The 25,732-nt window shown below is 37.4% G+C and overlaps 2 protein-coding genes across 2 annotated transcripts; one reads left to right on the top strand and one right to left on the bottom strand.

The window, feature by feature from the left end:
• Positions 1 to 312: 312 nt before the first annotated feature.
• Positions 313 to 5,627, bottom strand: LOC108270822 (retinol dehydrogenase 7). The gene is made up of 5 exons (XM_017477771.2): positions 5,540 to 5,627; positions 3,544 to 3,858; positions 2,519 to 2,777; positions 2,209 to 2,372; positions 313 to 699 (listed from the first exon to the last, which is right to left on the bottom strand). Exons 2-5 carry the CDS (start codon positions 3,854 to 3,856, stop codon positions 476 to 478), a joined length of 960 nt encoding a protein of 319 aa, XP_017333260.1. The 5' UTR covers positions 3,857 to 3,858; positions 5,540 to 5,627; the 3' UTR covers positions 313 to 475.
• Positions 5,628 to 6,198: 571 nt separating this feature from the next.
• Positions 6,199 to 20,194, top strand: rsph3 (radial spoke head 3). Its single transcript, XM_017477769.3, has 8 exons — positions 6,199 to 6,416; positions 6,604 to 6,691; positions 8,808 to 8,937; positions 11,174 to 11,319; positions 12,576 to 12,779; positions 18,228 to 18,390; positions 19,472 to 19,558; positions 20,042 to 20,194. The coding sequence occupies exons 1-8, from the start codon at positions 6,304 to 6,306 to the stop codon at positions 20,095 to 20,097; spliced, it is 987 nt and encodes a 328-aa protein (XP_017333258.1). The 5' UTR covers positions 6,199 to 6,303; the 3' UTR covers positions 20,098 to 20,194.
• The last annotated feature ends 5,538 nt before the right edge of the window (positions 20,195 to 25,732 follow it).

Below are 25,732 nucleotides of genomic sequence, written 5' to 3'. Positions count from 1 at the left end.
ATATATATATCCATATATCCACATTATTTTTTTTATGCTCCCCTAACAAAGTTAATAGTCTAGCTAGCATCTTTATTTCCTCTCCATGTTTTAACTATGTGAATACAGGTTGTGCTGGCAGGAGAGGTACATGACCGCTTCGAACTGGACTTTTTCCCCTGCTCAGGTTCACCAGGGTTGCAGTCACCTAGTGAAAATCAGATCATTGGTCATGTTGTGCAACAGGCAGTAAGTTTCAGTACTGAGGTATGTTGCATTGCATCACTGCAAACATATCAACAGATCAAATGAAAACTCAATAGGAAGAAGGAATTGTTTTCACTAGGAAGTATGTTTATTTATCTTATTCTGGTTGTTAAACACACTTGCCCCCCCAGATAATGACAAAAAAAAAATAAATAAAAAAAAACAAAACTAAGTGATAAAGAAATATAGATTTTTCCAAACATCAGACTGTACAGTTCACTGCATCTGTCTAATCCACCATTTTGGCAGGTTTGATGATGTCTTTAAGTAGCAAGTAGTCAGAAATACAGGTTGGGGCATAAGAAAGTGGCAGCCAGAAAAATTTTGCATCCCAGCCTGGGGAGTAACGGGTGCGAGGGTGCACGGCTGAGATGGCATGCTCCATACAGCTCACAACCTTCATCAAGTCACCGTCGGACATCTTGCTCAACTTCTTATTCAACATTGTTTCCACTGGACAGCACAGAAAAACAAACAAACAAACAAACAAACAAGCAAACAAAACACAGTTAAAAGTAGAAACATGTTTAATTACACATGGTTTAAAATGGTCTCCTAGCAACAGAGGATATAAAAAGTCTACATATCCCTGCTAAAATGGCAGGTTTTTGTAATGTAATTTTTTTTTACCTAAATAAATCATAGCAGAACTTTTGCCACCTTCAATGTGAAGTTACAATGTATAAAATTAAGTGAAAAAACATAAAAGAGAAAACGTTACAATAACCTGGTTGCATAAATGTGCACACCCTTTTATAATTGGAGATGTGGCTGTATTCAGAATGAACCAATCACATTCAATCTCATGTTCAACCGTAATTATCATACAGCTATCAGCAATGAAATTATTCTGATTAACCCCAAATAAAGACCAGACCATCTGTTTCTGTAGGATTTTCTTTACATCTTCTTGGTTTCATCTGACCGCTGAAGCCATGGTCCACAAAGAGCTTACAAATCATGAATTGTCTCGCTTGTTGAAAAGTATAGATCAGGAGAAGGGTATAAAAGAATTTCCAAAACATTAGATGCACCATGGAACATTAGATGCACCCCCCCCCCCACACCCCCACACACACACACACACACACAAAACAACCCAGGGAGGCTGCCAAGAGATCTAAATGCATCTACAATGGGGTAGGGTGGTTCGACGGAAGCACTTTCTCACACCAAAATAAATTAAAAAAAATAAAAAATAAAAAAAAATATCCAAGCCCAACTAAATCACCCCAAATGTTATGGTCTGAGGAGATCAATTCCAAAAGTTTTGTTTGGTACAAAAAAAAAAAAAAAAAAAAAAAAAAAAAAAAAAAGGAGGACATCACTAAAAGAACACCATACCCACGGTGAAGAACTTGGGCTTTTACCAAGGTGGAGGGAATCATGAACAGCTACAAATCCCAGCTGTTTTTTAGTGCAAAACATTCAGGTGTCTGCTAATAAGCTGAAGATGAAAAGGAATTTCACCTTTCAGCATGACAATGACCCAAAGCATACATCCAAATCAGAAGAATGAATTTTCCAAAAGAAGATCAAAGTTTCAGAATGATTTAGCCAGAGCACAGACCTGAATCCAACTGTGGATCTGTGGAGTGTCCTGAAGAGGGCTGTACGCAGGACATGCGCTTACAATTTGAGGGAGGAATGTTTTTGCAAGAAAGAGTGGGAAAATATTGCCAAGTCAAGATAGACCCAAAAAGACCCAAAAAGACTGAGTGGTGTAATAAAATCAAAAAGGTGCTTTTTACCCCGCCCCCCCCAAAAAGTTACTGTTTCCCCCTTAATTTTTAATATGTTGTAATAACGAAATTACGAGGTGGAAAAAGTTCTGAAGATTTATCTTTGTTAAATTTTTTTACATCACAAAAACCTGCCATTTTAACAGGGGTGTATAGATTATTATTATTTTTTTAAAATATCCATCGTATTTAATACTGAACTTGTCATATTCAAATATACCTTTGCTTAAGTAATCATCTCCATAGTCGTCTTTTGTCTCCTTCGGCAATCTTTCCCAAAGCATTTTAATATTTCGGAGTATCAAATCGGTGTCCGTCACACCGGTCTTAAAGAAACCTGGCTCAATACACAGGACTTTTACTCCGAATGGGTGCATAGATATCCTGAATCACAGAAAAATGATTTGCTTTCAGGAAAGAGGTCAGGGTATCTCTTTATAATAAATGTTATTCAAAGCTCGTTGTAACAAGAACTATTTTTCATACATTTGAAAAGGCTGAGAAAATTACCAATGTCACACTGTCACTACCTGAGGCTGTCATTAAATGATTCCACACCATGTTTGGACACACAATAGGGTCCTCCAACTGGACTGATCCTGCCAAACACACTGGCGACGTTAACCACACGTCCCCTGGCTTTCTTAATGAGAGGAATGACACTCAGGGTCACACCGATGACTCCATCCAGGTTGACAGTCAGCATGGACTTGTAGTCTTCCAGGGACAACCAGTCACAGGGAGCCGAGGGAAGGGAGACCCCCGCGTTATTGACCACAGCCCATAGACCTGCCAAACACGGGAAAAGTTTTAGTATAGGCTTGCTGCGATAGTAGGTGTTGCACGGTGTACGGCCGCACACTGATTACATCACTTGCCCACCGCGGCACCACGCCACTGTCGTTTTAGTGGCAGTGATTCTACAAGTCTCTGGAACTGTACTGGAAGGATGAACACCATTCTGATAATCCCCTATAGGTGTTCAATTGGTTTTAGATCTGGATGAGTATGAAAAGAATAAAGTACGTGTCATCGCACTCACATGCAACAAACCATTCACGAACAATGTTCACATCTGACTTCAAAACGGGGTGAAAACTTTTTTTTTTAAAAACTATTCGTGTAAACGCTAGTGTGTGAAAATCAGAAGTTTCTGAAATACTTAAACCAGCCCATCTGGCACCTACAACCATTTTATAGCTAAAGTCACAGATCAAACTTTCTTCATTCTGATGTTTGATGTGTACATAAACTGAAGCTCTTGACCAATATCTGCATGATTTTATGCATCATGCTGCTGCCACATGATTGGCTGATTGAATAACTGCATAAATGCACAGGTGTTCCCATTAAAGTGGACAGAGTGTACATTGCGTGACAAAAGCTTTTTTGGTTTGAGTTAAATAGGTATAAGTGAACTGAGGAAAATGTAGGTCTTACTGGAAAACTGGAATAAATAAAAAAACAAAAAAAAAAACATCACTTAAGTACATAAAAATAGTACAAAGTTTTATGCAAAGATAACGTCTCCATAGGTTGTGTGTTGTTTCCCCACCTTTCTGCCCCACTAGCTCCTTGATAAAGGCTGTAGCCTTGTCAATGCTTTCCTGCTTTCTGACATCCAGATGGATTGTAGACATTCTGCTTGAGCAGGATTTTCTCAGCTCCTCTTCCCCCTTCTCTGTAAAACATGCTGCCACCACACAGAATCCACACTTGTCCAGATGGCGCGCTAGAAGGTTCCCGAAGCCGGAGTCGCAGCCAGTGATGTACACGTACTTACTCCCTCTGTCTTGAACCCTCTCCAGCTCACGAAACCAGCGCACCACATAGTACAGGACCACCAAAGCCAATACGTACATCCACATGGCTGCACAGAACAGAGCAGTTAACACAGTTGTGTTATAAGTGACCACACAACATCCTGATAAGAGTTTCATAACACTGTGTGCAACTCTGTATGACCGTTACCTCCCAGCATTGTCCTACAGATCCTCAAGCACATTGTGTTCACAAGATTTGTATGCGACTCATCACAAATAAATCTGTCATGATCATGAAATTTTGGCTTACGACCAATTCGGAATTGAATTTGTCCTCACATACACAGCCAATAGTGAACATGAAACAGATACAGGTATGTTAATTATGTTTCTCTTTGCATTTTTGACTGTACAAACACCAACCTGAAAGAAATCTACACAGAGGTTACAAATCAATAATATGCTTCATGTATCTAACGTAATGAATAGTAAAACCAGGCCAGAGCACTGTCCTCTACAAGTTTAATCAATTGCGCTTAAGTTTCAAATAAATATACTGATAAAATATACTTCAAATTATAAATGTATTTGACTGACACTAGTCACTGAAATATATAGTCATAGCAGTAACTGAATTTCATTATGATGTTGAACTTACCAAGAGTACAGTGTGTATTAAGATAAGACTTCATTAAATCACCAGATGGAGATGGAAAATAAGGGAAAGTGTTGGCCAAAGTGTTCTGCTTGACTACATGTTTTATGACTGTGAAATCAAACTATTTAATCATAAATCATCACAAATTAGGACAATACATAGTCACCATGACCGGCATAATCACTAAATGCATATGAGATTGTAAATGTTTAGCTCATTACAAGCAAATTATGTGGAAAATGATTATTTGTTTTGCCGGTTCATAGCAGTCTGAACGATAAGTGACTGAACTACATTAGATCAAGTTGAGCACGCACACACGCCCAGGGCCCAAAGCTCAACAGATGTGAACTCTTGAACCTTGGTTTAGAAACAAAAAAAACAAACAACCCCCCCCAAAAGGTACATTTAAAACCAGTGCCGGGGGGACCACATAACTTGGCTAGATGTCAAATGTAAACTTATTTTCATCTGCTGTTGTTTATTCTGAAGGTGTATTTCATTGAGATGCTTGTTCTGTACTGCACTTTTCAACATTATTAAAAAGGAACATCCAGATTGATTGAGTTTGTTAGTTTTAACAGCAGGTCAGCAACCAGGCTATTCACAAGGCAAACAAATATCAAGAAATAAATAAATAAGGAACATCCAGAAAACAGATGTAAGCTGACACCATGGGGTCCTCTTAAAAAGCAGGCCAAAGAGCAGAAAACTCCAGCAGGTAAAGGCCAATATACAGGAACTTATCTGGGTGTGGACATTACAGGGCACGGTACAAAGTCTCTTGCTTTAGAAACTACAGAGAGCACTTTCAGGGAAGAAAAAAAAAAAGCGTTTTACACTGAAACTCTCGTTCGTGCATCTTGATTATGAGGATTATATGGATGGAGATGATCCACACAAAAACTAAGGGGTGAAGAAATACACCCATGACGCATTCCAACCTCATGCTGAACTAGTATAAATGCATCTTTCTATCATGGCAAAAACAACAACAACAACAGATCATTACAGAAGCAGCCAACTTTTCTGTGCGTGACTTTAGTCACGTTCCGGCTCACACAGTGCTGATTAAAATAATATTAAACTCAATACAATAATAATAATAATAATACAACTCAATCACGTACCTGCTTTATCTTCAGACACAAGTGAAACCTTCCCTTTCACAGTGGGATATACATTCAAGTAGAGGAAGAGTTTGTCTGAACAGTAGGCGGAGTCGAATATCACACAGCCAATCAGCCTGGAGCTACTTGACACGTGATAGGGTGGTCGGCTAGTTTATATCAGCTGATTTATATTACCGATAAAATAAGCTATGCATGAGAGCTAATTATATTTGTATAAATTAGTATGGGTCTCTCATTGAGTTCCTTCAACAATACAGCTGTAATAGTTTAATAAAAACATTACACTTCTCTCTCTCTCTCTCTCTCTCTCTCTCTCTCTCTCTCTCTCTCTCTCTCTCTCTCTCTCTCTCTATATATATATATATATATATATATATATATATATATATATATATGCTTAAGTAAGACTAATGGATTGGAATGTAAACTTAAAGAATAAGGATAAAGTTGGTTTGCAATGTTAAACCTTTTGTTTATGAATAAAAATGTAGCATATAAATAATAAAAAATAATAACAACATATTCTAGGCGCTGATTGCCATCATTATTATAATTTTAGAGTATATCTTTGAGATGGAAGGGTTAGTTAAGTCGCGCGAGCGTGCCGCACGGAAACGTCATAGTTACGTCATACGTCATGCTTAGTTACTGTTGCTAGGGCAACGTTCATAAACAGTAACAGAGGTTACTCACGTTTTAGCACGCGGCAGCTTCTCGGTTTTACAGCATAGTTTAAATTTTTTTTTAAAAATAAAATTATAATGTCTTCGGCGTTACAGTCTAAAAGAGGGCCTTCGAATGGATCTTATACATTTTCCAGTCGTCCACATGTCGCTTCCAACCGCCTCAGATACACGGATCCTGAGATGATGGAGTAAGCCCACCTGAGTTATCTATAGCTACATGTACTAAGTGTTTGTGTATGTCATTTGGCGCATCTGTATAGAGCTGTATAGCACGAACTGAGTTCGAATGCACATTTCTAAGTGATAGAGCATATTGTCTAATTGATGTATGTTTGTTTAAACTCATGGCTAGTGTTTATTTTTCACGTGATACAGAAACGATGGACGACCGGTCTATGGAAACATTATGTATGATCGACGTGTCGTTAGAGGAAACACCTATGCACAACACATCCTGCCAGTCGTGAGTATTTATACACACAGCAAGCGTACATAACACAAGTGCAAGAAATGTTACTATAGAACCACATTACTGCCATGCAAGAAAATAAATCCCCATCAGCATCTCCTTATCATGAGAAAAGCATCTTGTTACTCAGTGTTGTGGACTTGAGTCACATGACTTGGACTCAACTTGGACTTGGGTTACATGACTTGGATTTGGGTCACATGTCATGGACTTGACTTGGATTTGGGACACATGACATGGACTCGACTTGAATTTGGTTCACATGACTTGGACATGGGTCACATAACATGGACTCAACTTGAATTTTGGTCACATGACCCATCTTGTTACTCAGTGTTGTGGACTTGAGTCACATGACATGGACTCGACTTGGATTTGGGTTACATGACTTGGATTTGGGTCACATGAATTGGATTCTGTTTGGGTTTGGGTCACATGACATGGACTCGACTTGGATTTGGGTCACATGACTTGGATTTGGTCACATGACATGGACTTGATGGATATGGGTCAAATAACATGGACTCAACTTGGATTTGGGTCACATGACCTATCTTATTACTCAGTGTTGTGGACTTGAGTCACATGACTTGGACTCAACTTGGACTTGGGTTACATGACTTGGATTTGGGTCACATGACATGGACTTGATTTGGATTTGGGTCACATGACTTGTAATCGCTTGAACTTGGGTCACAAATTTGATGACTTTCGACTTGACTCGACATAATCCAAGAAGACTTTGACTTTGACATCAGTGACTTGTGACTTCACCCAGACTCGGGCCCTTTGATTGGAAGGACTTGATACAGTACATTATTAAAACCAAAGATTAAAAAAATCAACTGTTCTTTTCCCCCAACAAACAATTACTTTTCAACCAATCAGCTTCAATCTTCATTTCCAAGGTCAACATTCAACCAGTTAGACAGCCAATCACCTTGCACTAGACAATGACAAAGTTCAAAGAGCACTCATTCCCAGACAGCAGATGCACTTTGCGGTAGCCATGCTCACAAAGATAATAGCCTTCACCTACAAAGATTGTGTTGTTTTGCAACAACAATAGTGCTGAAACATGTCGGACCTCTTGTTCAAGAATATCAGTGGCAAAATCAACAACTTCAAATTTTGTTCGGCATTTGAAGTTACATGAAGCAAATCCCAAAGCAAAGCCAAAGTGAACTGAGATAGGATACTAAGGGTATCCAAGTAAAAACAGTCCACACCTCATCTCATGTGAAATTGAACCGAAATATTCAGTTTTTATAGTCATAGTTGGGGGCATGGTGGCCTAGCGTGTTTGCCTCACACAAGTATTTCTCTTTCCCCACTACCCTACTAAGTTTAAATGTTATAATTGTATTGTGGCAGTCATATACAGTGTTTTACTATAGCTTCAGTTGTGCTCTCTATTTATTTTTGCACCCATGTTATTGTGGAGAGGTGTGAATTGTTTGCCCCTAGCAGGGGGCTCACACCCCTCTCCCTTTCCCATCGCCCTGCTCACTAGCAGCTAAACCCACGATACGCTACACACAGAAACCCACAAGTGTCCTGAAAAATTTTATAACAGACTTAAATGAATTCATTTGTTTACACTGATTGAAAATGTCCACCGGTGGAATGGGACGACAGTGTACTGTGAGAAAGGGTTAAATGATTTCAGTCTGGGTATGTCGTTCTGAAAAATACTGTCAGGCTTTTATTTTAAAATGTTGGACTCGTGAAGTTGAGCTGAGACAGAGGAATCACTCTTGACACAGGATGTACTTTATTACATATGTGGCTCTAGCAATCGTAATCAACAAAAAAGGTGTCTGACCTTTTTTTTAGCATTTGTATGAATGCTGGGATTTGGGAATACATCCTTTATTTATGTTGTGTTTTTAATATCTTATTTATCTCACAATAAGGACGTTTTCTAATAAAGATAAATATAGATAAATAAAGATGTTTTCTTGTAGCACCAAGATGTTTCTCATAATAATGCGATGCTGATGGGTTTTTTGTTCTTGCATGGTAGCAATATGCTTCTGTAGTTTCCAGTCCGATGACAGCAGTTAACATGGTACTTACTATAATGCATTGTGCTGTATGTGATTAACAGACATCTCAGCCTGACCCAGTCGAGATCCAACAGCAGGAACAAGCAATGCGACGAGCCACAGCAAGAAAGAGGGCAAAAGACAGAAGTCCAGGCACACTTGAGAACAGAAAGCACGTAGATGTTCAGACAGGTAGCTATTCATGAATAATTTTAGAAACCTTTCCAATGGTTTTATGCTTGTAAATATTAATTTTAATCAAAGTATGTCAATCTAACACAGTGATAGTACGTTAATGCTGCTTTATAATCATTCAGTCTCTTCATCACCACTGTCTCTTGTCTTCTCCTTTGCACTAATTCCTTTCTGGATGCTTTCTTTATCACTGTACACTACATTCCCTGTTTGGCATTGTAAGCAATGATGGAAACAAACTTCTGGTTCATTGGAAGCCCTCTCTGCCATTGCTTCCACGAGCTAAAGCAATAAATCCACTGTAGTCTTAAGAGTTTCTCTTATTCCTTCAAGCTAGAACTCAATGGTCTCAAACATTTTGCACTACGATGACCAGTCAATTAAGCTAATAGCTATAAAAACCTCACTAAAAATATCAACTTAATATAATAGTGGGGTGTGATTTCCACCACTGTAACAAAATGAAAACATGCAGAACGCCTAGCTATTCTTTATGAACCCCACACCGTGTGCTTCTGTGTGTGATTCTGTAAAACATAATATGTTTATGTCAGACATGCTTGTATTGTGCATCCAATTAGGAATGACACCTGTATTCACAAGACATATCTGTTTACACAGTGATTCATGCAGTTTTTAATTCTGTTCATCTACTGTGTACTTGGAGTTTAAATTTGGCAGCCTCATAGGTTTGCCCCTAGGATGTTGGACATGGATATAAGTGTAATTTGAGATGCAAATAATAATATGAAGTCTTTATTTGAATGAAAATGACAGAACGTTAAAATGGCAGTGTTTTGTAATTTAGCGTGATTGGGAGCCGTTGTCTGAAGGATGTAGTTGTATTGTAGCGTGCGCTGTAGTTTTTCATCTATAGATTCTGTTCATTATATTCTTGTCACTTGTGTCAAGTAGTGAGAGTAAATTCAGGGACAGTTTTACGATATACAGGAAAGTCTTAACAGAATCGTCCCGATCGTTTTCAGTAGCAGGCTTATCTTATGCAGGAAGTGACAGCATTAGTGAAAGCTATTTTATTGTGAAGTTGATTGAAACTTTTACACTAGCCAAAGTATAAATAGTGTATTATGCATGTGACGTCTAGAGAGAAATACTATACATTACAACATTCATGATAAATTGCGCAGTGTAGGTCAATAAACTAAACAGTACACACTTGCAGCGATGCACATTCATACATTGTTAAAACCATGGATCGTGGCAGCGAAAATCTTGTTAGATTAACAAACTTTATTGACTCATGTTCAGTGGTAATGTACAGTCCTCATTCAAGGAATTCAAGCCAACAAATATGGCAGAATGATAAAATCTGGACCAAGTGCTTAACAGCGTCTATTGTGACTTTATTCTGGATTTTTGTTTTTCAAAGATCCACTGCAAAAACTAATATTTTACTATTATTAAAAAAACAAGTTTTTTTCAATAACATTTCAATAGCAATAATTTTGTTTAGGTCCACAGGCAACTCAAAAACAAACTAATATACAACAAACAATATATGCAGCTCTTTCACTTTGAGTTTTCACCTGAGCAGCATGAAACCTCTTCAACATCCAAGATTCAAGTAGCTTTATTGGCATGGTAAAAGGCTTTACATTGCCAAAGCATTGGTAACATTAAATTACAGACATACATGTTTACGCACATTCACGTGCACTTGGCGAGCCACATGCTTTTTGTCAAAGAGCCAATGTATAGCTGATCCAGATTACACTCCATGGTTTGTAGCGCATATGTGGGTTCGCAAGGAGTTAGGGCTGAACAAAATAAACCTTTAATATGTGTTGGTCAAAAATCAGAAAAAGTTGATTTGTTGAGCGGACATGGGGTCACATGGGGTGACCTTTAAGGTATGTTTGCCAAAATGTAGAGAAATTCTGAAATAAAGCAAACATTTCTGAAGATTCTGAATTCTAGTAGCTGCCGTAAATGTCTCATTTTAGGCTGCTTATACAACAATACAACAGAAGCTAATCAATCCTCTGGACAGTATTTTGAAACTGTAGGGAGAACTACTCTTATATCCATGTTTCTGAGCAAATATTGAAAATATATTAAGTTTGACATGGCTAAGTTCCAGCCACATTTGTCAGTCAGTAGGCATAAATTGTAGGTTAGCATACTCAGGGATCAAACCAGTTTCTTAGCTCAGGTGTTTTTCAATAAGCATATGGTAATCCATGCACAAGGCTAAGTATGTTTTGTATCCTAGAATTATACTTGGAGGAGCTGAGTGATCATATTGAGGATTCCAGTGTGGAATGCCAGACAGATGCATTTCTAGACAAGCCAGCCACACCTCTCTTTATCCCTGCCAAATCTGGCAAAGATGCAACAACACAGATAGAAGAAGGAGAGGTAACTTTTTTATTCATCAGCATGGTTTATGGTTTTCAGCTTAATAGTTATGGCAACTTTTAAACAGTTTTGTGTATCGCCACATTCATTCTAAGAAGAGAATTAAAAGCTGTGCTGTTATCTACAAAGACTCATTACCAGGGTCTGATTATGAGCGGGTGGATGTGGATATGGTAGTCAAGCAGACCTTAAATTCTGAATAAGACAGCATATACAGTGTGGAAGTATTTTACAGTAGTTACAGTGCTGCTTGAAATTTTGTGAACCCTTCAGAAGTTTCTATATTCCTGCATAAATATGACTTAAAACATCATCAGATTTTCACACAAATCCTAAAAGTAGTTAAAGAGAAGCCAATTAAACATGCGAGACAAAAATATTACACTTGGCCATTTATTTATTGAGGAAAATAATCCAATATTACACATGTGTGAGTGGCAAAAGTATGTGAATGTTTGCTTTCGGTATCTGGTGTGACCCCCTTCTGTAGTAATAACTGCAACTAAACGTTTGGGGTAAGTGTTGATCAGTCCTGCACATCGGCTTGGAAGAATTTTAGCCCATTCCTCAGTACAGAACAGCTTCAACTCTGGGATGTTGGTGGGTTTCCTCACATGAACTGCTTGCTTCAGGTCCTTCCACAACATTTCTATTGGAGTAAGGTCAGGACTTTGGCTTGGCCATTCCAGAACATTAACTTTATTCTTCTGCTCATATTCTTGAGAAAATCTGATGATATTTTAGGTCATATTTATGCAGAAAATATTAAATGATATGAACTATATATACACAAAACAATTAACATTATAATTAATACATTCTTAGTTGTGTATGTCTAAATGTGACACACCTAATACTGGACAAGGCTTTGAGTGCAACATGAGTGAAAAACAAATAAAAAGTGCAGGGTAACTTACAAAAATGCTTCAGAAATGCATATGGTTTGAATTGTCCTTAACACTCATAGGAAAATCTGTTCCTAGTCATTTGTCCACCACAGGGAAGTCTTCAGGACAGACGACTTTGTACTTTGTGATTTCTTAGATAGATACTCAATAGATACAATTAAATGTAAAAAAAACAACACCACAAAATACAGTCATTACAAGTGTCCCTGCAACATGTAGGTATTTCCATTCAAATTGTGAGAATATCAGTCTAATTGTGGACCGTTTTAAGCCCATTTTTGTAGTGATTCACAACAAATTCAACTTAATTATTGTTAGTCTAATAAAGTTTTTCTTTTTTGGTTACAGCTGTTTAACTTTGATCTGGAGGTGCAACCAGTGTTGCAGGTGTTGGTGGGAAAGACAATGGAGCAAGCTTTGCTAGAAGTACTGGAGGAGGAAGAGCTGGCTGGGTTGATGGCTCAGCAATGTGCTTTCCAGGAGTTGCGTAATGCTGAATTGGTGGAAGTTCAACGACTGGAGGAGGAGGAGAGACGCCACCGTGAAGAGAAGGTATTGCGTCATGTTCAGCTACAATTCTCATTTTGTCCATTTCCTGTTCCTAGAAATTATACGATTGATCTTCAGTAGTTTTAGATAGGTAATAATTAATGATCTGAATTTACATCAATTAATTTATCTAGTACCCTCCATTGGCTCATACACTCCATTGGATCATAACCTTGTAATGGTGGAAGGGCTTGTGTGATCCTGTGAACCTTGGAGCTAGCTGTTGTCTGGAGGCTAGTACTCCTGGAAGGGTTTCCCTTGGCAAAACAGTCTGAGGCAAGGATCCAGACGATTAATGATCCACCTAAAGACCCCCATAATCTTCACTATTAAGACCAAGAGAACCTCGCTTGTAACAGGGATACCCAGACCCACCCCTGGAGCCAGACCATGGGGGTGGTGTTCGTCTGCAAGCACCTGGTGGCCAGGAGACCTATGTAACCCGGTCGGGCTCAGCCTGAAATGGCTGCATAGAACCGCCTTGTGGGCCCAAGGTGAAGGGTGTGGGTCGGGTGCGATGCCAGATTGGCAGCGGAAGGGATAGAACTAGACGGACTGGACCTTGGTGATGGAGACCGGCTTGTGGGACGTGGAATGTTACATCACTGGTGGGGAAAGAGTCGGAGCTTGTGGAGGAGGTGGAAAGGTACCGACTAGAGATAGTCGGTCTCACCTCCACTCATAGCATTGGCTCTGGAACCAAACTTCTTGATCAGGAGTGGTCTCTCTCCTACTCCAGAGTGGAACTATGTGAGTGGCCCCAGGCAAGTGTGGGGATACTCACAAGTCCCAAGCTGGGTGCCGCACAGTTGGAGTTTGTCCCTGTAGACGAGAGGGTCACCTCAATGAGGCTTCATGTCTCAGAGATTGTTATCTGTGCGTATGTGCCGAACAGAAGTTCAGAGTATCTGGCCTTCATGGAGAAGATGGGTATGGTGCTCGATAGGGTGCAGCCTACCGACTCTGTAGTCTTATTAGGAGACTTCAACATGCACGTAGGGAACGATGGAGATACTTGGAGGGGGTAATTGGGAGGAACAGCCTCTCTGATGTGAACCTGAGTGTTATTGGACTTCTGTGCTAGTCATGGATTGTCCATAATAAACACCATGTTCAAGCATAAGGATGCTCATAAGTGTACTTGGTTCCAGAGCACCTTGGGCCAAAGGTCGATTGTTGACTTTATAGCTGTATCATTGGACCTAAGGCCGTATGTTTTGGACACTCGAGTGAAGAGGGGGGCAGACCTGTCAACTGATCACCACTTGTTGAGCTGGTGAGTTGGACCAGACGAATGGGACACCGGCCAGATAGACCCGGGAGACGCAAACGAGCATTGAAGGTCTGCTGGGAACGTCTAATGACGCTGAGAGGACTAACTCCCACCTCTGGACTAATTTATCCTGTATCCCGAGTGAGGCCAAGGACATTGAGTCTGAATGGACCTTGTTCAAGACCTCAATTGTGGAGGCAGCCTCAACAAGCTGTGGCATGAAGGTGGTTGGTGCCTGTCAAGGTGGCAACCCCAGGACCCATTGATGGACACCGGTGGTGAAGGAAGCTGTCAAGTCTAAGAAGGTGCCTTCCGAGCAATGCTCACGTATAGGTCTCTGGAGTCGATTGAAGGGTACTGGCTGGACAAGAGGGTGCAGCATGGGAAGTCACCAAAGCAAAAGCTCGGGTATGGGAGGAGTTTAGAGGGGCCATGTAGAATTACTATTGGATGGCTTCAAATTTGTTCTGGCAAACCATTTGGTGCCTTAGGAGGGGACAGCAGGACGGCACTCAAGATGTTTTCAGCAAGGGCGGGGAAACACTGTCCACTACTGGGGAGATTGTTAAGAGGTGGAAGGAACACTTTGAGGAACTCCTCAATCCAGTGGACACATGCCCTCCGTGCAGGAGGCAGTGCTGGATAGCTCTGGCGAGATTGGATCTATAGCTGTAGCGTGTGCTGCGGACACAGGAAATACAGGACCAGTAGGGGGCAGTCATGTTTCATTTGAATAGACACGGCTTGCTAGAAGATACAATAGTTCTGCCTGGACATATACTGTATACACATACATTCTTTTACCAACCAAATGGTGCTGTTTCTTGTACTGAAGTCCATGATCTGCTTGTGCTTGGCCTGTGGATCTGTGAACCTCTCTCAGAACTGTTTTGCAACAAGCAGCAGAACACATTAAATGTTGTCGAGCCTCAAAAAAATGGAATGTGTGGTTGGTTAGATTTAAGAAAAATTATTACGTGTGGTTACATAGTATAGGTAAATATATTAATGTATGTATTAAGGTATGTGTGTTTGTGTAGCATAGTGCTAACATGGAGGTTTAGCATACCTGAGATTGGGGTTCGAGTCACAGCTCAGTGTTTTTAAATGAGTGGGGGTTTTTTCACTGTAGAAAGTTCCTGAAGGTAACGCTGAATGAATTCCATCTTCTCCTTTATAGTCAATGGAAACTTTTGTTCTTTTATAGATGAAAAGTTATTTAAAAGCTTGTTTAAAGTGAACACAGAAGTCCACAAGCTGAAAAAAAAGCTCATCGGTTCCACATGATTGAATTAACTTGTACTGTACTGTGTGAATCGATCAAAATTAAACCAAATATTCAAACATTTTATGTATTAATTTAAACACATGGCATCATTTATCAAATGTTTTGTTACAGAAAGAGCATATTCACAAGGTGATTTACACATCCTGATTATTACAGATACTCAGAGGTGGCTAGTAATATACTTCATTACATTTACTTCAGTAACTTTTATAAAAATAATAAAAAAGACATTTAATAGTTAACTGGCCATACTTATACTCTTACTCAAGTTCATTTTAAAATGTAAATAAAAAGATAAAGGCAATAAAAAAAAAATATATATATAAATAATAATACATGACCACTTAGGGCATTCTTTGTTTTTGAAGAGGATGGGATTCTTCAACTTTTTCACCACTTACTTATTGTCGTTTGGACTCCCCCCCAAACTATTATCACCTCTCAGCAGTGCTTCTCTTTGAATTAAATTTTCCTCCACTGTGATGTCATAGACTGCAAATACGTACAAATTACTTGACCTGGATAGAATTTCTATTAAATGAAAATTATTTAAAGAAGTTTTATGCTTCTGCTCCTCCCCTTCAATTTGATGAGCCAAAAGATAAGACGATAATTGCTTATTAATCACCCAGTACATTTGCATGTATGCATATAAATGTTGTGTCCATACTTAATTTGTGTACAACTTTTAAAAAAAGAAGAAAAAAAAAGCACACATATTTTGCATAATTATTGTTTAGTATTTGTACATATTTTTACTGATTTGTACTTTCATATTTCTTTGCTTAAAGACTTCTAAGGCCTCTGTGGCTTCTCCAGTTTGCTCCCACCTCTTGAAAACATGCCACTCAATAGTTTAACTAAAAGTCTGACTTCTGAGACGACCCTGATCCTGACCAGGACAAATGTGTAAATGATTGAATGACTTGTTTCAGTATGATTCTGATGCTCAAATTGACATATAAGGAACAGTAAACATTTAAGGTTTGACAAATGATCCTAACCAATAACTAGTTTTTGGATGAAACCCTTGGAACAGAAACATAAATAATTGAAATAATTTTAATCACATTCCCATGATATCAGTGTGAAGATATGCAGTTATTAGAACATGCAGTTAACAGTACTGTTCCCCACGTTCTTGGCAGCCATGAGAGAAGTAGAGCTTCCCCCTGTCCTAAATATTACTTTTGCCCCTGAGACTTACAGATGTAGATCAAATGTTTTGAAATAAAAACCTACTGGATTTTATGAGTATATTTATTTTGCAAACTTATTTTTAAGTATGTATATTCAAATTTTGGCATGCATACTTAAAATTCTAGTATGCATACTAGAATTTAATATATTTAAATAAATATACGTCTCAGCAGCACTTCTCTGTGAGTAAAATGCTTTTGCCTCTACTACGATGTCATAGACTGTAAATACATACAAATTACTTGACCTGGATAGAATTTATATGACTCTCAAAGTTTAATGCTTCTGCTCATCCCCTTCAATTTGATGAGCCAAAATATAAGATGATGATTGCTTATTAATTGTCCAGTACATTAGCATGTGAAGCCAAAGCTATTGAAGCTACAGCATATGCATTTTACTCCCTGCATTGCCCAATTAAATAAACGCCATTCCTTTTCTTAAAAAAGCTTTTAAAAAGTTAGTGGTACTTTCACAAATTAAAAAAAAAAAATTCTTGGTCACAGCTGTAACTGGTGGGACAGTGAAACAGGTCAGTAAGAAACGATCAGGTGCTCAATAAGACTCATTATAAAATTGCAAACAATATAGAAACATATTTTTCCGCAAGCATGAACAATATTCATTCAAAAGCAGAATAGGCATTGTATTGTCATGTCATTGTAATGTATGTGTCATTGTAAAATAATGTTACAAAGCATACCTTTATTTTTTGATCTACGGTTAAAAAGAAGTTAAACTGGAAAATGAAATGGTAGGCTATAAAAATGCACCTATTTCTGGACATTGCTTGATATTCTACATAACGAATAAAAATCACAAACATGACAGTTGTGAATAAAACAATTTTATGTATTAAATTAAAAAATATATATAATATAGTTGTCTTGAATATCTCTGCAGCTCATAAAAAATATAAATGGGGCGTCCATCAACTGAAAGCACGCTGTCGGAGTTAGCGTCAGTGTTGTTCACGTGGAATTCATTCAGTGTTACCTCGATGAACTTTCTACAGTGATAAACCCCGCTCATTTAAAAAACAATTAGAAGAGCTGAGGCTCAAACCCTGGTCACTGGTATAGTAAATCTACATGTTACCACTGCACTGTCCTAGCACACATATAAAACCTCCTTAACCTAAATACTATAGTTAATGTACCTGTAGTACGAGACTCGATCACGCAAGAGGCAGAAATGAGGTTTCTCCACAGGGTTGCTGAACTCACCCTTAGGGATAGGGTGAGGAGTTCAATAATCCGGGAAAGCCTCGGAGTAGAGTCGTTACTTCTCCAGATCGAGAGGAGCCAGTTGAGGTGGTTCGAGCATCTAGTAAGGATGCCTACCAAGCTCTACCAGGCATGCCCCACTGGGCGGAGACCCTGAGGCCGACCCAGGATACGCTGGAGGGACTATATCTCCTGGGTGGCCTGGGAATGCCGTGGAGTCCCCCAGGAGGTGTTGAACTCAGTTGCTGCAGAAAGGGAGGTCTGGTCTGCCCTACTTAGTATGCTGCCACCGTGACCCTCACCAGGACAAGCGGTGTACAAAATGGATGGATGGAAAAAATATGGATGGATAATTTATCTAGTATATCTGACCAATTTTCAGCATGTTTAGATAGATAGATAGGTATACTGTATGTCGTTCAGAACAAGGTTGATATAACAGCTGACCTGTATTCCAAATGCAGGACCAGAGGATTAAGCAGCAACGGTTGGTCTTGAAGAAGGAAAGAGAAACAGCAGAGAAAATCGCTGCTAGAACATTCACTCAACATTATCTTGCTGACCTGCTTCCCTCAGTCTATGCAAATCTGAGAGACCATGGATATTTCTATGACCCAGTGGAGAGAGGTATGTTTTTAGTTCATTGTAATGCAAGTATTTAAAGGGTTTTAATTAAGACTGTATTAAATCTGTGATGAATCAGCATCTGCAGCAAAATGCTTTGTTTTGTACCCAATATATAAAACCTCTTGTCTTCAGATCAATCAGCAGAGATAGACAAGATGTGAGCCACTTTGTTCTCGCAATTTCTCAGTATATATTATATAGATAATATTTATAAGTATATATTATATAAATATATAAATAAATAATAACAAATAAATCATACAGTATCTTCCATAAAACGACATATTGCCTATCTATACTGCAAAGTTCATGAGAAGAAATCGGCAATCTAACATAGCATATTTATTAATGTAAGCCTAGTACAATATAAGTATGCTACTTCACCAAACCTTTAAATAGATATAAACGATTTAATGGTTTAATTTAATAACAAATTAAACTAACAAATTAAATGTGGCTACTAAATGCGAATCAGATAGTTAATATGTCCAAATATAGTGCCATAATGAGGAACCAGCCAATATGAACACTATGTCCTAGGGTGCTTATACATTTGACTGAAATGTGCACAAGGAAACAGAAAACTAGTTATACAAAAAATATGTAAAATATCAGTACAAAATAAATGTGTCAGAGAAGACAGAAAACACATTTGTTTTGTCAGTTATTCAACTATTTCTACCACTAAAATATTGACATCTGTAAATGAACTCTGATCATGCTGTGCTAAGATGCACACTTGGTCTAGGGATTCAGAGGTGCCCATTTGATTGGCTATCACCAATCTACACCTTTTAATAATATGTTCATTCACACACACACACACACACACACACACACACACACACACACAAAAAAAAAAAAATAAAAAAAAAAATATATATATATATATATATATATATATATATATATATATATATATATATATATATATATATATATATATATATATATATTCTAACCAAAATACAATACAAAAAATATTGTGCCAGTGCTGCCATCTCATGAGTCATGCATCTCATTTTCCATCTAGAAACTGTGTTTTCTTTAATGTGATCTATACTAATTTTCAATACAACAGATATAGAGACTGGATTCCTTCCCTGGCTGATGGCAGAAGTCAACAATGCTTTGGAAAACCAGCATGTTGCACGAACAGTGCTTGACAGTGAGTATGCATTTACCATTGTAGTCTACTCTACATCAAATGTGAGGTTTCCTTTAGATAGGTTACTGCGTTTCTCTAAAACGGATTGGATTTTTTTTTCTTATCGATCTGCAAAAAAATCTCCATAAACATTCATTTAATTAATATGAAAACAAAAACAAAAACACCCAATCACATTTACACAAATCAGACTCTTCAGATCATTTGGTGTGACAGTTGAACTTGAGTTTAGGTAAAGCCAGTTTCTTCAGACTTTAGGTATTGGTATTACCTAAACATTACTTTGCTATTTTTTCTATACTTGTATGATGGTTGAAGATGTTGCTTTGAATGGTTTCTACGTACTTGTGCTTTAAAAGTTCCAATCTAAATGACCTTACTTTAATATATCCTGGGTATTGGTCAGAATGTAACTAAGCAACAGTGTGTGAACTTTTGCCAAATACGTGTTGTCACATCCCACTCTTTTCTTTTCTTTTATAGCACTCATCCAAGAAGTGTCCAATCGCAGACAGGAAGACTTTCAGATGTTCAGCTGATGTTTTTTTGTCTCTTGGTAAAATCTCATTGTACTCATAGTTTCCTAAATATGATAATATTTAAGGTTAAAATAAAAGTCCCACTATATTAAACAGGTATTTTATCACTTTTTTGAGTCTTTATTGTTACACCTAATGAAAGTAAATGCACAAATCTCTAAAAAAAAAAAAAAAATTATAATATAATTTTTTTTTGTGGGGGAAAAATATTAGTAGAAACACATTATGTGGTTCTACACATGTAGTGGTACTTATCCCAGAAAACATTGGTCCTCACACTTTAATAAGATAAAGTTGTGATACAACCACATGGTTCTGTGGAAAGAAATACTGGTGTGTGTGTGTGTGTGTGTGTGTGTGTGTGTGTGTGTGTGTGTGTGTGTGTGTGTGTATATATATATATATAGTGATTATAGTGTCTATGTACAAGATTGGTTTCTTGTACATATCTCATATCTTCATGACCGGTGGCATGGATAAAGAGCAGGACAAAGTGTAGAGAAAAGACTGACAGATTTATATGTCAGAGTTTAGAAAGAACCAATTGACAGAATTTATACCTAATATATTTTCTGATCTCTATGTCACTAGATTTTATGTCGATAGTTTAGATGTAGTGTAATAAACATGCAGACTTGAATACACGAGTGTTCCAACAGTCCTAAATCCACAATTATGTAACACGTGAGGAGGAGTTATATATACAGATATCAGACTAATGTACAGATTGAATGCATTAAATTGAAAATGTGCAGAGGGGTCAAAGATGAATATAGGCAGAATGACACAGAGTTCATTTTCCCCTCCGCATAGATTCCCACTACTGTATAAACACTATAAAATGTAATATCCTGCTGAACTGTACAATCTAGACCTGCAACATTATATAAACAATACGAATGTTCTTGAGTCATTATATATTAAATAGACCTAAACATAAAGCATTGTAAGGGGGTCATGAGAGAAGAAGTGAAAGTACACATAAAGTGAAAATTTGACCGAGAATGCTATGAGTATGCTATGAGGTTCCCCGTGACCCTGAAGAGGATAAGCAGTATAGAAGATGGATGGATGGATGCTATGAGTAATAGCGCTGATATTCTAAATATTATGTAAATAAGTTGACTTTTTCAAAGGGTTATTTTATGTTAAAAAGTGAAAATAGAAAAAGTAATAAAAGTAAAAAGGAGATTTGGATTTTTATTGTTTATTTTAAATAGTCTCTTGCATCATACTACATTGGACAGAAAAAAGCTATTTCCGTCATCAGGGGATAAAAGGAAACGGAAACAGCCTTCTGTTCACAGAAAATCTGAAAAACTACGACTTAGGAGGTGTAAACAAATTAGCTTTCCAGTGTAACTTTCCCACGTAAAGATTGACGTAACTTTTGGACTTAAGCTGTCAGTACTGCCGTTAGTACTACACCTGAACTGAAAAATGTAAAAAAAAAATAAAAAAAATGCAACATGTAATGTAACAGTTAAGAACTCTTAACTCGCCTTTTAAATTACTATTAAGTGCTTGTCCAGTTTTGAATTTCAACAAAAACTTCAACATTTAAAAAAAACAAACAAACAAACAAACAAACAACAACAAAAAAACTACCTCAAACTCAAAACATCTTACTGTGTTTAAAAAAAAAAAACATTACTTAACTTTTTAAAACTCAGAATGTCTGGACATGATCTCTACTAAAAAGCTTTATGGCTGCAATAAATAGGCAAAATATTGTTTCTGGTAGGACTGGAGAACATGGAGGAAACCGTTTGCAGACACAGGGAGAACATATGTAACTCAGCGAGCATAGGCAGACAGGGTTTTGAACCCGGACTCTGGAGTTTTAAAACATTAAGAACCCTTTGAGTGTGTGTATACCAAGCATAATATAATGGTATAATTTATTCTTGATGATGGCAGTAATAATTTAGTTGCATTTCATGTGTTTTTATGCCTAATACGTTTTGTTTCTCTGAACATCTGCCAGTGTTTGTCACATACAACCTATTCTCTGTATTTCAAAAACAAGAAATAACATCAATGCAGTTAATCATTCATTCATTCATGCATTCAAAATACATGAATCTACTGCAGTCTATCTATCTATCCATCTAAAAGTGTTTCACACTAAGCTGACTTTCATATAGTTACGTCTTCAAGGGCACATTGTTTAACTCCAACCAAGAATAAACTCCACCAATCCAGCCTGACATTGTGTCCATGTGCAGGGCTCTACGGTAACAATTTCTTTTAGGAGTTGTGCTCCTAATTACAAAAATTTAGGAGTACAGTCAAAAATTTTGGAGCACGGTTGAAGTTTAGGTTGTTTTTTATTCATTTTAGTTTTTTAGTGATGGTAACATCTCTGTGCCACAATATGACACACAAGTAGGCATGAGAAAACTTGAGCTTGTCAATTATGACAGAATTTAGGAACATTGTGTGAGCCATGACACATGAATTTACCTTCTGATAAACTAAATTTAATATTTTCAGTTAATATTACAGACTGTATGCAAAAAACAAACAACAAAAACTACACAACTGTGAACCTGTTCCACCTTCTAAACAAATACAATCAACCCCAATGTTCAGTGTTTGAAGTCTGCTCCTCTTAAATATATTTAAAGCTACACTATTAGACATTTCTCCACTGTCATGGTTCTGGGCTGGAGTCGGTTCTCTAACCGCTCTGTGTATATTGTGTATATATCTGAATAATCTCATATAGGTTGTGATTGGGTGAGTTAATTTACCCGAGCTTTAGTTTAATGGTGTTCATTACGGACGCTCCGATCAGGATTTTTACAGCCGATACCGATCCAGATACCAATCTTTTTTGTTTAAGCTTTAATCAGGAGGTCTGTCATAAACAGTTAAATGTAAGCTCTCTGCTCATGGTCACTGTTAATTGAATTAAAATAATAGCAATGAGAAATACTGTTGGTTAATTGATAAATAAACAAGCATAAAATATTTAATTTTAAATATCTTAAACAATAAAGAGTCCTAATTAAAAGTAGATTAACACAAGCATGATCCATATTAGGAAAAAGGCTAATAGCCTTCTGAGGAGATAGCCTACTAAGCTTAATGTCAAATTGATATTAAATGCAACCCATAGTAATTACACATTATTTCATTTCTCATTTTATTTATATTGTATGACGTTATTATACTATCTATTTTTATATTACATGATTAATTTTCTTAAATAAATCCTTTATTTTCATATTTTTATTTTAAAAGGTGTGCATCATGACACCTAGATGAACACTGTACAGTCAGTTGTGGGACTGTAAGTCATTCCTTTCAAATGCTATTGAGCTTTAAATTATGGTATATTTTGTGTATGAGCCCATGCAGTAATAGAATACATGGCAATTTTTATATATGATTTAATAGTTTATTTTATTAAATATCAAACATCTAATAGGTGTGCGTTATAGCCGACACTTTAAAGTTGGCTATATGACTGTAAGTCATTCCCTTCAAATTCTATTGAAGTTAGAATCATGTATAACAATGTCGTATGTAACTTTAGAGACGGTCCCTTAATTTCCGCATATCTGCGAATATCGAACGTCCAACCAACTTTATGACAGTGCAGGACATTTTGCGGGATCAATAAAAGATGGCGGTTATGAGATCGACAAGTTGAAGCAGATGATGTAGAGTTACTCTTGTCATCATAATGGCTTCTTTGCAGTATTTGCACACTTGTTTGGTTGACTGAGGAGATGAAAAGCAGTGTGAAAGTAATTGTTGCACAGTGTAGATGCATTTTGGAGTTTCAGTTTTTATTCTGATTGTATTATACAACTCCGAACAGGTCACTCGCACCGGTGCAAATAAATATTCAACACAGTCGCACAAAGAACTTTTCAGTCGCAAATGCGAGTGAAATGGTCGCACTGTAAAGCCCTGATGTGGTGTAAGCCTACACTATACTTATGGCCTTGCCTGTGTTATCTGAAAAGGAATTTGGTCTGATATAAGTTACTATAGACCACACACATTATAGTATCTAATGTTAATCTACACAACCTACACAGACTAAAGACAAGAACCCTAGTCTCCAAACATGTAAAATCTCAGCAGATCAAGTGTTTTCACAGCAAATGATTCGGATCTGACATGGAGAGAGTGTCAAAATCCGATTGGGAACATTTACTACAGGAGTGATGCTAGGGTCAGTGGACATCAGGGGCTTAAACTCTGTCCCCATGGGCTGCCCATGCTCAAAAAGTTACCCTTTAAAGAGGACTTTGCTGTCTAGTTACACACACTGTCACGTCACAGTAAACAAGCTACTCGTTGCATTTCAGCTTTTCTTTATTCCTTTCTTTATCCCTTATATAATATTTATATAATATAATTTAATGTACCGTTCCCTTGATTTATTTTTCCACATTTCATTTACACCACCGTAAAACACATTACACTTGTCCACCATGTTTGCAGGTTGAATTCGGTGACGCGCAAGCAGTTATGGGCAATATTAGCTGAAAAAATGTCCACGGATCCACACTTGAAAATCTACCGGAAATAGTAGACCATCAGGGTAGCTTTGTGAAACTCATTTTCAACATACTATGATTTGGGACACACTCATTCTGATCTCAGCTACTATTTAGGATGGATAGTGTGCCAATTGGGACATAGCAACTGTGTGGGGTAATGAATAAATGAACACATCTGACCACTCAGAGGTTAAGTGGAGTGGGAGCTTAGTGGAACGTGAACTATGGTATTATAATTTGGTGGAAATATAATATAAATCATAACATAACATGGCATAATGGTGATAATATTGATGTAATATAGTTTCACACTGTTTTGTAGAGAAATACGTTCACTGTAAAATGTACAAATGTTCAAATTTGTAAAAAAAAAAAAAATTTTCAGGGTTTATACATTCGATCATTCAAGCTGGTTGATTTTGTTACATTAAAGGCTTTACTTTATTATGTACCATTTAGAACGGACTCATATTTTGGCATCATTTGCAAAAACAGCCAAAAAGAGGAAAATTGAAAACATTAGGTCTTGCCAGCTTTCAAAACCTATCAAACCTACAAAAATACACTTAAAGTGAGACTCATAGTTCTTTCAGTAATTGTAGCGTGCGTCAATGTATGACACGATCAGAAAAAGTTGGATTCATTATAAAACTTGCCTCGGGTGTTGTTACTGTTTGTAGGATGACCAGACCGATCAAATATCAAATTTTTCTAACTAGACTAGTTTGGTGTCGCTAGCTAAGAGGAGGCAGAGCTAAGCTATCACTGTATAGGTTTAGCTGCTACAGTCCATGCAAAATACATTATCCTTCCTTATGCTCTGCTCATACCATATTCACATAAACTGGAACTCATATAGACATTTACACACCTTGTTTTTCTGCTCAGAATGAGAGGATGTTACTGTTTCAGTTTCAACCCCTTTACTGGTTTAAATAAATAAATAAATAAATCGGCGTATATCCATTTTCCCTGACATTGACTGTGTGAGCTAGCATTTGGCAGAATTGAGAGGCGTCAGCCAATAAGACACGAGTGTTTCCACGTTTTTTTCCTGTAAACTTGTCTGATTGGTCTCGTCTCAATTCACCGAAGATATAAAATACAACACC

The sequence above is a fragment of the Ictalurus punctatus genome, chromosome 10 (genome assembly GCF_001660625.3).
Source record: "Ictalurus punctatus breed USDA103 chromosome 10, Coco_2.0, whole genome shotgun sequence".
NCBI lineage: Eukaryota > Metazoa > Chordata > Actinopteri > Siluriformes > Ictaluridae > Ictalurus > Ictalurus punctatus.
This window is presented reverse-complemented; position numbering and strand designations above follow the sequence as displayed.

Bases quoted from the DNA above. Each gene is read 5' to 3' on its own strand.
- LOC108270822 (XM_017477771.2), bottom strand. From the start codon at position 3,856: ATGTGGATGTACGTATTGGCTTTGGTGGTCCTGTACTATGTGGTGCGC. The intron at 2,778-3,543 runs GTGGGGAAACAA...CGTGTTTGGCAG, and splicing joins GGAGCTAGTGGGGCAGAAAG to GTCTATGGGCTGTGGTCAAT. The intron at 700-2,208 runs GTATATTTGAAT...TGTGCTGTCCAG, and splicing joins AGATGATTACTTAAGCAAAG to TGGAAACAATGTTGAATAAG.
- rsph3 (XM_017477769.3), top strand. From the start codon at position 6,304: ATGTCTTCGGCGTTACAGTCTAAAAGAGGGCCTTCGAATGGATCTTAT. The intron at 6,692-8,807 runs GTGAGTATTTAT...TGTGATTAACAG, and splicing joins CACAACACATCCTGCCAGTC to ACATCTCAGCCTGACCCAGT. The intron at 19,559-20,041 runs GTGAGTATGCAT...TTTCTTTTATAG, and splicing joins TGCACGAACAGTGCTTGACA to CACTCATCCAAGAAGTGTCC.